General features: G+C 62.4%; 1 protein-coding gene across 2 annotated transcripts in view; it reads left to right on the forward strand.

Annotated features, from left to right (window-relative positions):
- The window catches only part of PHF21B (PHD finger protein 21B), a 93,091-nt gene that overhangs the window by 58,479 nt on the left and 20,789 nt on the right, over positions 1 to 13,823 (forward strand). For both annotated transcript variants that reach the window (XM_058741044.1, XM_058741045.1), the window contains exons 3-4: positions 9,954 to 10,046; positions 12,303 to 12,629. In XM_058741044.1, coding sequence (XP_058597027.1) covers positions 9,954 to 10,046; positions 12,303 to 12,629 — 420 coding nt within the window. The remainder of the gene's footprint in view (positions 1 to 9,953; positions 10,047 to 12,302; positions 12,630 to 13,823) is intronic.

Genomic DNA, 13,823 nt, shown 5'->3' on the forward strand with positions numbered 1-13,823 from the left:
CCCCACGACCAGGTCTCATCCTGCAGGACAGAGTCAGGAGGAAGAGAGGGAGGGGTAGGGCAGGGTGGTGGGAAGAGGAGGGTCCCCTCCCAGGGTGCCCCCCAGGTCCCCTCCCATCCGCCTCCGTCTGTGCTGGCCAAGTGGGGGCCGAGTGGGGGGCCCACTCACCAGCCGGCACCTTCAGATCTGAGTTCACATCCCGGCCCCGCACCTGCTGAGAGCCTGAACCCTCACAGCCTGGGTGGGAACCTTGACTTGCTTACATCTGTCCACACGGTACGCTGCTCCCCCAGCTAGAACCCTTGTGGGGATGCCCGGCCCTCCTCTGAGGAGTGCTCAGGAGCCCCCCCACCCTCGAGTTGCTGGAAGGTTCTGTATCTTCGTCTGGGTGGTGGTTACTTGGGCTGAGCTCTGCGCCTTTCGCTGTAAGTAAATCGTGTCTCCGTTTCACGCAGGGGGCCCCCCTTTCGGAAGCCGAGAGTGTCTGGGTCACTGCCCACGGGAGGCTCGGCGGAGGCGCTCTGTCAGCGGGCTTCCCGGGGCTCCATGCAGATGTGCGTCCCCTAAATTAGATTCCGGGGCAAATTACATTCCGGGGCATCGGAGGTGGCAAGATGATGAGGCCGAGGCCAGGGGGAGTGCGCGGCCGCCGACCACATGTGGAAATTAGATTTATCTTCCCAAGGTCCGCGGGCGGTGGGGAGAGCCGGGAGAAGCCCTCCCGTGGATCGCACAACTCGGCCGTTGTGATTTGTTTGAAGACGCGGACCTGGCGGGGCCGCCTCCACATCCGAGGGCCCAGAGAGCTGCTCCAGGCCTCCCGCCAAGGGGCAGACACAGATACTTCGAGTCCCAGATAGCAGGGGCCCCGAGGCGAGGGCGACAGGTGGCCTGTGGGGAGCAAGGCCTGGGGACAGGCAGGTACCTTCCCTGCCGTGTTTTCCTCTGGCCTCGGGCCCCTGCCCGGGCAGCCTCGGAGACAAGCCGGTGGCCTTCCCGGCAGGCGGGGGGCTCCGGCCACAGCATCTTCGCTGCGGCCCGGCCCCTCCTTGAGAGGACCCCTGCAGAGCGGGGGAGGCAGCCAGCTCTCGGGCCTTCTAGCCAGGGGCCACCATCCCTGGGGACAGGGGTACCTGGAGGGCCGCGCAGGGGTGCCAGCTGGCTTCTGCCCTCCGTAGTCCAGTGCCGTCTCAGAAATGGCGCTTCTTCCCCAATTTTGTTGATGTGATACGGCTGCTTTAGCTGCTCTCCCGGACGCCCCTCTGTGCCTCCCCCCAACTGCAGAAAGGGCACAGCCCCCCCCGTCTTCAGTCCACCAGGCCATTTAGAGCGTGTGTTTCCTACTAAATAGCATAAAATTACACCCTTTCAAGTTAATGAAAGCACTTGGCGACGCTGGGGCTGCTGGGGCGGGGGGTGGGGTGGGGGGTTAAATGTCAGCGCAGAGAAGCCGCCTGTGTTCTCTGGGGCTTGCTGATTACGAGCGGCCTCCCCTGGAAGGACCTCTGCATTGGTTAAGTGGCCCCGGGCAGCCTGCCTCAGCTGGCCCACTCGGTCAGGGTCACCGGGACCTGGCTGGGCGGGAGCCGCCTGTGCGGGGGGCCGTGCCATTTCCCCCGCTTGTGCACTCGGGAAATGGGTTGGCGTTGCAAACCCTGTGGTGCTTGGAGAAGCCGGTATCGGGAGACGGTTCTTGTGTTAAAGCCCCAGTGCCACAGTCTCCCGAGAGTCCCCTTGGACGTGCCCCCCTCTCCCGGGAGCTGCTCTCAGTGGGGACCACTTGCCAGCCCCCTGGGGAGAACAGGACGCCCAGGGCAGGGCCGGCAGGTGTGGGTGCCCGTGGGCAAGGAGAGCCTTAGGACAAGGCCGGTCCTGGGCTGGGCACCACCGTGGGATGCTCAGAAGCCCCGCCCCCTCGGGAAGCAGCCAGCCAGCAATCCGTCGAGTCAGAGGAGGCCAGAACCCACTTCCTGCTTGCCCCAGAGGGCTCAGCCCTGGCTTACGGTCCACACCTTACCCCCCGGCCTCAGATCTGGCCTCCACACAGAAGCCCCCTTCCTGCCCTGCTACACCATCCAAGAGCCTACGGTGGCTGACGGCTCCCCATCTCCCACAGGGCATGGCCAAGCTCTTGGGTGTGGCATTCAAGGCCCTGCCTGGCTCTCTACTTCACCCACCTTTGGCTTTGTGGTTCGGCCCCCAGTGCTCCGAGCTCCTGGTGCCCTCGCCCCTCCCTCCCCACCTTCTCCCCCCCACCCCACCCCCCCACCCCCCCCGTCCCTCCTATTTACCACGCGCTTACCTGGCTGCCCCCTTGATCAATTCTGGTGCATCTCTCAGGGCCCGGCTCGGACACCACTCCTCCAGGATGCCTCCCCCCTTCCCCTCTGCAGAGCCCTTTCTGCCTTTTTTACGCTTAGGTTTTAATTACAAGTACGCAAAGGGTGCTGTGATAAGCCTGCATACGCTCTCTGCCCGAAGGAAGCAGTGGGCACTTCGTCACATTTGCGCTGATTGTCTTTTGAAGAAGTAAAATGCGGAGAAGAAGCAGGTGCTCTCCGGACTCCCCCTTGCCCCCCCCCCCCCCCACCGCCAGGGGCACCCACGATCGTGAGTCGGTTTTGCACATTTACTCAGCGTCAGCAAACCAGGCCGTCCCGTGGTGCTTACTCCACGTGAACGTAGCGAGTGGCGGGCACCGCTCGTGGGTTTCACCCAAGGGCCTGTCTCTGCGGTGACGCGTCTACATCCGGCTTGTGGCTCTGGCTGCCGGGAGCCAGAGAACGTCCCCCGTCGGAGGGACATTGTGGTGGGCCCGTCCCCTGCCGATGGGACAGTCCCTTTTCCCCGAGGCAGGTGATGTTGTGCAATACGTGTGTCCCGGGCACGTGGGCACGCGTGGCCCTGGGGGGTGTGTCCAGAAGGGGAGCCGCGGACCTGGCCCTGCCTGTGTTCACTCTGTCGGGCAACCCCGTGGCCGTTGTCCCCACGCCGGCCTCTCCTGCTCTTCCTTGTCTCGATGCCGCCTTGGTCCTTGACGCATATTCGTGATGGGAGAAGCCACTGGAAGGACCCAGGCGCCAGCAGCTCTGGGCCAGGTGGGAGGGACGCTTGTCGGGACCCCAGCGATGGGAATGAATGTGTCTGCCGGTCGGCCGTGCCCCCCCCCGGTAGGGACACGGGCTTGGTGGACACAGGGACTCCCGGGACATGGCGGCGGGAGCAAAAGCAGGTGCGTGTTTCCCTGGACTTTCGCACCAACCTCCAGTGGCCCCCGCTGGCCCTGCGTGGACAGGCTCGGGTTAGCGGGAGCCGGCGTGGGGGCCCCGGGCCGGGTGGGCGGTGGTGGCCGGGCTGAGCGGGAGCACGCCGGCCGCACGCGGAGTGAGCCCAGAGCCCGTCCCCGGCGGCCAGGGTTCACCTGCGAGCCACAAACTGGTTTCGCACGACAGCCAAAGTGGTGCTTGTGTTAGAGTACTGTTTATCGGTGCTTACTGGTGTTGGTGCTCACTTGCGTTTGGCTCCCGTCCCAGCCAGCCTCTGAGAAGGCAAGGGTTCAGAGCTCCAGAAGCCACACAGCCACACGGCTCAAGTGGAGGGATGCGAACCGAGGCCACCTTCCCTGGGGCTGCTGGGTGGTCCGGGGGTGCCCGGGGCTGCTGCCCCACCGTCGTCACCCAGCTCGGGAGGAGGTGGGAGCCAGGAGGGGTGCGGGATGTGGGAGCCCCGGCTCTGGACAGCAAGTCCCATCCCAGCCGCTGGAGAGGCCCGAGAAGCGGGGCCGCACGCTTCCCTGCTGTCCTCAAAGCTGCGCTCGGCACTCCGCGTCCCCTGCCGGACGGCACCCTCCCAGGCGAGGTTAGTGGAGGTCGCGGGGAGAGGCGGGTTCCTCCGGGGCAACCCGGCTCCTGTGTCTACAGTGCTGGCCGGAGCCCCGCCACCGAGAGCGGAGGCAGGTCGCGGCTCTGCCACTCACTGTCCCGGGGCCCAGCAAGCCCACCCCCTCTGGGCCTGTCACCTCATATGGAACACATGCCGTCAAGTAAGGGAGGGACAGGCGTGCACTTACAGCAACGTTTGTCTCTGTGTGATGCGGCCTCCTTCTGTGAGGCCGCTGCTCCTGTGATGAATTCCGAGGTCCTTAAGGGCCACCTTCCGCTCTGGCCACTGACCACGCCACGGGTACACAACAACCCCCCACACACACACCAGCCAGGGCTCACACTGGATCTCGCTCCTCCTCCCTGTCCATCCTGTCCCTGACATGACCCAGGGGAGGGGCTCACTGTGACCCCATGCCCGCCCCCTGCACCATTCCTGCACCAAGGGAGAGGAAAGGGGAGGGTCTGGACGACTGGATCCCACTGACTCGCGGCCTGTCCCGGGGGCCACAGCCTGGGCAGGAGAGGCAGACGGCCACCGAGGCCCTGCACGCCGATGGAGCCTTCCCGTGATTGCCCTCTCCAGCAGTTCTGGTGTTGTGGCCGCTGGGGTCCCTTCCTGCTGTCCGCGTGCAAGGCCCTTGCTGGTGGGCCATGTGGAAGGCGCAGGCACACGCCTGCCCGAGGACGGTCCCCGGATGCGGTGGGAGGTATGACGGTCACTCTTCCCGTTGTTGAGCATCAGGGGCTGACCTTCGGGGTCAGACGGGCCAGAAGCTGGCAGGTCAGGGCAGGCCCTGGCTCGAGGTCCTGCATGGGAGTCGTTCTGTCTGGTCCTAGAGGTTGGCCGGTGCTCACGGCTGGGTCGCTGTCTGCTTCGGGAACACGTCTACCTACGTGACCTGGACGGGGCCACCTCAGGACCCCCTGGGTTCCACCGAGAGGACAGCCCTGTGAGGTCTGGGGTCAGCGCCCAGAGGTCGCAGTCTGCGTGGGTGTGGAGAGCGGGCTCAGGCAGGGGTGAAGCTGGCCGTGGCCTGCCGCCTGTGCAGGTGGCAGAGGGCAGGCCCACCTGATGGTGGACCCTGGTGGCCGTGCCTGCAGTCGTGCAGAAAGAGCCTCCCGTCCCTCGGCCGCTCCCCGAGGCCCTCCTGGTTTAACGACATCTGTCAGACACCCGTTCCGGCCAGGACCTGGGCTGGACTCCACACGGAGAGGGGCTTCAGCCCTGCCCCGCCCCGCCTTGCCAAAGGGGCCCTCCTGTCCCGCCCCGCAGGGGAGCAGAGACCAGTTCTGGTCCCTCGGGTCAGAGGCTGGGGTGGGAGCAGCCGCGGTGAGGCCGGGCTCACGGACCCCGTTGCCAGCCAGATACCCCGTGGGTGCTCCGGGACGTTTGCTGAACGAATGAGGGAGAGAAGGGGGTCACCGTGGGCGGGGGGGCGTCTGGCAGTGCCCGGAGGTCTAGGGAGGCCACGACGGGGAGGAACCCTGGCCACCGCAGTGCACGAGCAGCAAGTCGGGATGAAAGCACCTCCACCCGGCAGGGGCGTGGCCCCGTGGCCTGGTCCCGTGGCTCGCCCTGGCCGGGGGTTTACTGAAAGCCCAGCAGGCTCTGGTGTCTGCACTTGGGCACAGGAGGAAACACGGTGGATGGGAACACAGGCGGGAAGCCCGAGAGGTGGTGGGTCTGGTTTTCTTTTCTTCTTCCTCGAGCTGCTGGGCACCAGGGTATTTTACTCTGATTTTGGGGGCAGGGAAAGGCAAGTCCGTACACCCCATCTGAGAGTCAGGGGGTGCCCAGGTTTGCCCAACAAGACAGGGGCCACTCCGGGGCGGGTACCTGGTCAGGCTGATGCCACGAGTCCTGTCCCTCCCCCGTTCCCGGCAGGCTGGCCGGCTCCGACCCTCCCCCTTTGCCCAGCGCTCACCGTGCGAGGCGGCCCCACGGCGCCCGCTGCCTCCGACCCGCCCGCGCCCCGTGCAGCAGGCTCTGTTCCTGTGGCAGATGAGGGGACTGGGCACCGAGAGCTGGGGGGCCACACGCAGCTGCTGTCAGGGCTGGGCTGCCCCAGGGACTCCGCCGATGCAGGACAAATGTGAAGTTATCTTTGACTTTTATGGCCCTTTTTTTCCCTATTAAGATGCTTAGAGCTGTAAATGTAGTCTTAAAGAGCTCATTTATCCTGACGAAAGTGTGGCTATAAACTATCCAGTGCTCGTGACATAGCCGCTGAGATGATTGTTTCTGCTGGTACCGATAAATTCCGACGCGGAGCAGAAAGGTCAGCCCCTGCCAGATAAAATGTCTTTTCAGCTTGTTAATTAAAGCTTCATAAGGACATGGAAGAACGCACTCTGGGGGCGGAACTTAGAAAAGGAGCAAACAGACGAGGCTTGCAGGGTGCCCGGAAGCCGGCCCCGCGCAGACAGGGAGTGGACGCTCGTGGCAGGTGACTTTGGTGTCCTGGGAGGCGACCCAGCGTTCCCAGAAGCGCGAGGTGGAGGGACCCGGCTCAGCAGCCCCGTTTGTAGCAAACTTCTCCTAAGAGCCCAGGACTTCAGGCTTTGACCCGGGAGTGGTCCCATCTCTGGGTCTCCTCTCAATGCCCCGGCACAGAGGGACCCCGACACCCTGCGAGGTGCTCCTTAAAGCCCAATCAGGCACCCCGAGCGAGCCCCAGGCAGCGGCCGCCGTGGGGCTGGGCTGCAGTCAGGCAGGATTTTAGCTGGTGGAGTCAGCGGGTGAATGCTGTTCGTTCTGCGAGCTGGTGGCATCCGGGGGCTTGTCTGGGGGCGTCTTAGCCAGAAGGGGATTCTCAGGGGAAGTAGGCTGGCCCCTTGTTCCCTGGCTCCTGTAGGTGCTGGGCGTGCATTTGCCCAGAAGTTGTGCGGCCTCAGGATCTTCCGGTCGGCTCCCGTCTGCGCAGGAATCCCTGCTCCCAGGGGGCCACACAGCTTCGCTCACTGATGACACCAGGTGCCCGTGGGGGTCTCTGATGCAGAACCTGCTAGAGGGACAGGGTGGTTTCCTCTTGGCTTGTGGTCCCCAGGTTGGCAGAATCACCCGGAAGCTTGCTAATCAGATGGGCACCGTGCCTGCCTCCACCTGTGCACGCCTGGGCCGGAGCGGGGCGGACGGGGGTGGTCGGGGGGGTGCGTATCCGGCTGGAGGCAGGCCCCACAGGTGGTGCGGATCGCCAGCAGGGCTGGGCCGGGGAGGGCAGAACCTTCTACACTCATCCCTTTGCAGAAGGCAGGGCAGACTCTTAAAATGTGGGCGTTGGGGGGCGCCTGGGCCGTTATTTTAGCACTGCTCCCCAAACTGTTCTGGCCAGAGACCTGAGACGGCATTATGGGTTGAGACACGTCCCCGAGAAGAGACCGCGTGTGTTTTTTATGCTGGCTGTGTTGTGCGTCCAGCCCTGTTCTGGCCAATGTCCACGGTGGATTTCCGGTTAAATGTGCAGGGTGTGGCTCCCCACCGAGAGGCGGGCAGCCGGCTTGGACGACCTGAACCCGCTTGGGGCAGGTGACCTATTCCAGAGGAGGGAGGAGCCGGCCCTCCATCAGGAGAAGCTGCACTGGGGCTTGTGGGGCCTGAGACCCTCCGCTGTGTCATTTGGGGACAGATGAAACCAGCACCAGAATCGGGACGGCGAACACATCCCCCGCCCACAACCTGGAAACGTTTCCCGGTGCGTTTTGTGATCCGTTCCTCCCATCCCCCCATCTCCACGTGATCTGACCTGCTGCTTCGTTTTGGAGATTAGTTTGCTCTTTCTAGAATCTTACATAAATGGCATCGTACGACACGTCCTCCTTTCCTTTTTGGCGGGGGCGCCCGGCTCCTTCATTCAGCCAACATTTGGAGGTTCGTCCCGGCCGCGTGTACGAGTTGCTCCTTCCTTTTGATCGCTTTTGGTTCCTTTTGATGCTCCGTTGGGTGGAGCACAGGTTGTTCAGCTGCGGGCCTGGTGGCATTTAGGCTGTTCCCAAACGGGACGTCTGGAAGTCCCAGATCGGGGCGCCTCTGTGTTCCGGTGCCGGCCCTCTTCTCGCTGAGACCTCGCGTGGGCTAAGGGGCTGGCGGTCTCTCTGGGGCTCTTTTTACACGACGCCACCGAGTTCATAAGGCTCCACCCCCCTGACTGAACACTTCCCAAAGTCCCCACCTCCTGACACCCCCACATCGAGAGCCTGGACTCCCAACATGTGATTTTGGGGGGACATGCACATTCAGTCCATAGCAGTAAATGTGTGTTTAATTCTTTGAGAAACGGGCAGACTGTTTTCTGGGGTTACTGTGCCCTCTTACGTTCCCAGGAGCCGTGGGTCAGCTGCTGTCTGTCACCACCACGTCCCGATCTGGTCCGTCCCCGAGGAGGCGGGAGGAGTGCCTCACTGGGGCTTTAGTGAGCACTTCCCGAATGACCGACGCTGTCTAGCGTCTTCTTGGGGGCTCATTTGCCGTCCACGCGTGTTTAGTGAAGTATCCGTTGGGATCTTGTGTTCATTGTTTTCATCACGTTTTCTGATGAGCGTGCTTTGAGAGTTTTTTGGGTTTTTTTAATGTTTGTTTATTTTTGAGAGAGAGACAGAGTGAGCGGGGTGGGGGGGGGGGGGGGGCAGAGGGAGAGAGAGAGAGAGAGAGAGAGACAGAATCCGAAGCAGCTCCAGGCTCTGATCTGTCAGCACAGAGCCCGACACGGGGCTCGAACCCACGAACCGTGAGATCATGACCTGAGCTGAAGTCAGACGCTCAACTGACCGAGCCACCCAGGCGCCCCTCAAGAGTTAGTCTAAGTCTGGACACCAGTCTCTTATCAGCCAACTTTTAAGTGTGTTTTTCCCAGTCTGGGGCTTTCTACTCTCTTCACAGGTAAGCTTCAGGAGTTTTTAAATTCTTTTTGTAGCCCAGTTTACTAATTCATTCTCATATGGATCATGCTTTTGGTGTTAAACATGACTCTTTGCCTACCCGAGGGTCCCAAAGATTTTCTCCTGCAGGTTTTTTTCTAGATGCTTTGTAGTTCTAGGCTTTACATTTAGGCTCTGCTACATTTTGCTGTGGTTTTTAAAATATTGTGCCAAATATGGAGTCAAGTTCATTTTTCTTGGTTTTTAGCATACAGGTATCCATGTGAAAAACCTTACTTTTAAAAAAGCAAGTTGGAGGGTGTGTGGGTGGCTCGGTCGGTTAAACCTCAGACTTTGGCTCAGGTCCATGAGTTCCAGCCCCCAGTCGGGTGAGCACGAGCCCTGCTTCGGGTGAGACCCGCTTCTCTCTCCCTCCCTTTCTCTCCCTCTCTGCCCCCGCTGTGGGATTCTCCCTCTCTCTCTCTCTCTCTCTCTCTCTCTCTCTCTCTCTCTCTCTCTCTCCTTTTCTCTTTGCCCCTCACACACTTGCGTCGTCCCCGCCCCCAAAATAAATAAATAAGTTGGGGCCTCACATTGGGTGAGCTCGAGCCCTCTTCTCTCTCTCTCTCTCCCCCTCTCTGCCCCTCGCTCACTTGCCCCCCCCAAAATAAGTAGATAATAAATAAATAAATAAATAAATAAATAAATAAATAAATGATTAAGAAGTCGAGGCACCTGGGTGTTGCAGACGATTAAGCGTCTGACACTTAATTTCAGCTCGGGTCATGATCCCAGGGTCGTGGGGTCGAGCCCCGTGTCGGGCTATGTGCTGACAGCTGGGAGCCTGTTTGGGATTTTCTCTCTCTCTCTAGCTCTCTCTCTGCCCCTCCCCCTCTCTCTCTCTCCCTGTCTCTCTCTCTCTCTCTCTCAAAATAAATAAGTAACATTAAAAAAAAGAAAAAGCTGAGGTGCCTCAGGGCTAATTATTTTCTGGACGATGCCGTCCTTTTTCTCGCTCTAGTTTCCAGAATTTCTTACATGGCCAAGTTACCTCGGTGATCGTAAACTCCTGATGAAGGAAGGGAAGGGCGGGGTTTGCTGCCCCCTGCTCGGCCAGCCCGGCGGGAGCCACGCACCCGCCGGGGGGGGGGGGGCCTCGTGGTCTCAGTGCCGTGTCCCCGTGGTCCTGGCTCAGCGCCCCCTCCTGTCTTGCAGGCTTTGGGAACCATCACTGCAGTGCCTGTCACGGGTCCTCAGGTCAGCTCCTTGCAGAGGTTGGCCGGACAAGGAGCGGCCGTGCTACCTCAGGTAAGCAGCTCGCAGGTGGGCCCCGGAGAGTCTGTCTGTCTGTCCCCAGCCCCTCTGGCGCCGAGGACGTGCTCCCGTCCCTTCCGTCCCCTGCCTCTCCTGCCTGTGAGAGGAGGAGACGGACGTTCCGAGTAGACCCAGTGTCGACAGTGAGGGATGGCAGAATCCTTTTAGTGGGTCGTGACCAGGACTTCTTTTTTCACGGAATCAACGAGGCTGGACTAGAATAGGACAGAACGTAGCAAGATGCACCAAAGGCATTGTTTCTCGAATCCCTTGTGTCGGGACCGGGTCGCGAGGTCACAGTCGTTTTGGTCACAGTTAAAGCAGCACGAGAAACTCTGCCCAAGATGATTCATTCAGGGAGGCAGCGAGGTGCTCGGCTAGTCCGTGCCTGGGCTCCGCACTTTGGACAAGTCGCCTGGCCTTTCGACCCTCCTGGACCGAATCTCCTGTGCTGCAGAGGGGCTGGTGCAGATGGCTCCTTGGTGGCCGTGGGGATGAATCGGACGGCACAGAGGCGTCCTGGTACGGAGCAGGTGCAGGCTAGCGGTTCACCGGTGCTCGGCTGTGTTGAGCGAGTGTTGTGTGCCCGGTGGCCCGCCAGGGCTTGCTGGCCCCAGAGGGGAGGACGGCTCCCGCAAGTCATGAGCTCTGGGGTCCCCCGCATCCGTGTTCTCGGGCTTGGAGGCCCAGCCCCTGCAGCCTGGGCACGGCTCGCCCCCATCCGGAGTTGGGATTATGTGGTGTGAGCTGGCCAGTGTGGACCAAACCTGGAGTGACCTGGGAGGAACCGGCGGCCCAGAACTTGACCTGAACGGACATCGCAGCTGGGAGGCCCCCCGCCCCCAGCCCCAACCCCCGCCCACCCGGTCCACCCCCCACCCCAAGAGGATGGGGGTCCCCAGGCTGGCCCAAGGCGGGCGAGGACCAGAAGAAGCAAACTTCCCAAGGTTCTCACGTTCAGAATCGGTGTTTGTGCCGGGCTGTGATCCTGACCCCGCGTGCCAAGGACGCAGCAGGACAGGATCACGCGCCTGGGGGAGTCCCCCGATGGCGGGAGGGCCCAGCTGGAGGGGGAAGGGCAGGGCACTAGAAGTGAGGCCAGCCCCCTGGCGGGCCCTGGCGAGGAGCAGGTGGACGAGACGCCAGCTTGACTGAGGGGCACGCCGCACCGAGGTGACCTGCTCAAGGTCCCGGAGCCCTGTGGGAGCCACCCCGAACCTCTCCCTCCACGAGGGCATGGGTGGAGCCAACCCAGCCCGCCGCCAGCCCACGCCAACACCTGGCAGGCTCGTGGAGGTCCCGCGTGCACGTACGTCCCTCTGCCCTGACGACGGCTGGAGCCTTGTTCTTCTCCCTGGGGAAGTCCCTTCCTCTCCAGGCCTCCATTTGCTCATCTGTAGGATAGGCCAATGTACCTGCTTCACAACGCGGTCACGGGTGGGGGAGGGGTGGCAGTAAGGTAAGACAGGGCAGGTCCTCTTCCGCCTCCTTGTCCCTAAGAAGGCGGCCCTAGGGCAGATGTCACGGGGTTGGCGTGAGGCTCGTTTCTGGTCGCAGGAAAGCAGGGGAGCTGGCGACAGCTGACAGGACGCACACGTTGTGCCTTCTCCCCACCCCCAGCGCACGGATGAGGCGCGTGTCCGGCACCACACGGGTCCCGGAGGGGCAGGGCTGGCCCCGGACGAGCCGTCCAGAGAGCTGGCCGGAACCACGTCGCGGCTGCCTGCACCTGCTTTCACTCCGCGTGCGTGGGCCTCGCAGAGAGCGCGACATGGCTCCCGGCCCGGTGGCTTCCGCAGGGGGCACGGCGGCAGCCCCCACCCCGATCACGAAGCAGACTGAGCGGGGCCGGGAGCCCCCGGTGGCCCCTCCCAGTCCCCTCCCGCCCCCCACCCCTGCAACGACAGCGCCGTGGGGACTTCTGTCTCCCGGGAGAGCTCGCTGCTTTGCGGCTGGAGCCAGAGGGCACCCGACTGGTCCACGTGCAGCTTTCCCATCGCCCTCCTGGTCGTCACCGTTTTGGGTTGAGCCGGAAGGGGCTTGGGTCCAGAGCCGGGCCCCGCGGCCTCTCCACTGCTGTCCCCTCGCCTCTCACCCGGGAGGCCTCTGAGCCCGGCCGCGTCCGTGCCCGGGCTCCTCCCTTCCCGAGTCCCGGCTGTGTTCGGGGCCCGCCCCTCCTCCGCGTCTGTCGTCACCCCGCCTGCCTGTGTGTCTGCCCCACCGTGAGACTGTCCTTCCCTCCCTCCCCAGGTTAGGCCAAAGACTCTGATTCCAGACAGCCTCCCCGTCACCCCAGGCCGGGACCGGCCACCCAAGCAGCCCCCCACGTTCCAGAAGGCCACCGTGGTCAGCGTCAAGAACCCCAGCCCGGCCCTCCCCACCGCCAACAACACCGTGAGCCATGTGCCGACGCCCAGCAGCCAGCCCCAGGCCCTCGCCGAGTCCTCGGCCATCACCTCCCCCCTGAGCGGCGCCGGGGTGGCCTACGCCATCATCTCCACCGCCCCCAGCACCGCCGTGTCTGTGGTCAGCGACAGCGTCGTGGTCCAGCCCCTCCTCATCAGTGCCGACAAGAAGGTGGGTGTGTCGTGCCCGCAGGCGCGGGAGGCCCGGACGGAGCGGGCGGGTGGCTGGCGGAGTGACCACACGCGGGCCGGTGCACCAAGCGGGCGTGAACAGAGGCGCGAATGAGCCGTCTCGAGAGGGGTCAGTGCTCGAGCGCCTGGGGCGCGAAGGAACGACCCAGCGAGGGAGGGAGGGAGTCGGTGGCAGGAAGGGATGGTGGTGGGAACGAGGCGCGAAGGGGAAAGGCTCCACACGTGAACGGGGCGGCACGGACGAGCGGGTGTGTGGCCGAAACACGTGGCTGAATGCATCAGTGTCGGTGGAAAAAGGATGATTGGGCAGCGAATGAGCGACTTCATTGACGGGAGTCATTAACTGAGCAGTGAGGTCTGTGCCCGGAGGAGGCCGGAGCTGGTGACGATGGGTCTCTGGCCAGTGTCGTTGGGTAGCCAAGGACCTTCGGGGACGCCAGGTGCCCGGAAGGAAAACCCGTGATGTCTTGGCAGGATTGAAAACTGAAACTCAGATCCTCTCTGTGTCCCTCTCCGAACTCCTTGGTGCTTGTGCGGCTCGAGGCCTCTGACCCCTTCTTCTCGGTGGCCCCTTTTCCTCTGTCCCCAGTTCGGGATCTGCCACAAGGCCCCTGTCTTGCTGATGGCCAGCGTCCCTCCCAATTCCCAGCCTGAGAGCTGGTGGCCCGCTTTCCTGCTCCTGTACGTGGTTGCACACGGTGTATTTCTGGGAGTACTGTGGTTCTGGGCCCTGCCACCCGCGGACAGTAGCCCCGGGGATCCTCGGTTAGGACAAGCCGTGGTCAGGTGGGGGAGACGTGGCCCTCAGGACCACGGCCGGTCACGAGGGGGGAGCTCAGCAGGCGTTTGTGGGATGAGTGCCCTTTTCACTGCAACCTCAGCAGCATTCCGTGCTGCCACTTTAAACACTTTTTGCTGTTTAATCGGTACGGACAGATGCTCGCTGTTCAAAGTTGAATTCCTTTGGTTATTAGGAATCTCGAATGTTGCCCCTATACTTTTCAAGAATCCTGTCTCCTTCAACGTGACTCGCTTGAGGATATTTTTTTTTAATTTTTTTTTTTTTTAATGTTTTTTTTTATTTATTTTTGGGACAGAGAGAGACAGAGCATGAACGGGGGAGGGGCAGAGAGAGAGGGAGACACAGAATCGGAAACAGGCTCCAGGCTCCGAG

This window comes from Neofelis nebulosa, chromosome 8 (genome assembly GCF_028018385.1).
Source record: "Neofelis nebulosa isolate mNeoNeb1 chromosome 8, mNeoNeb1.pri, whole genome shotgun sequence".
In the NCBI taxonomy this organism is placed as follows: domain Eukaryota; kingdom Metazoa; phylum Chordata; class Mammalia; order Carnivora; family Felidae; genus Neofelis; species Neofelis nebulosa.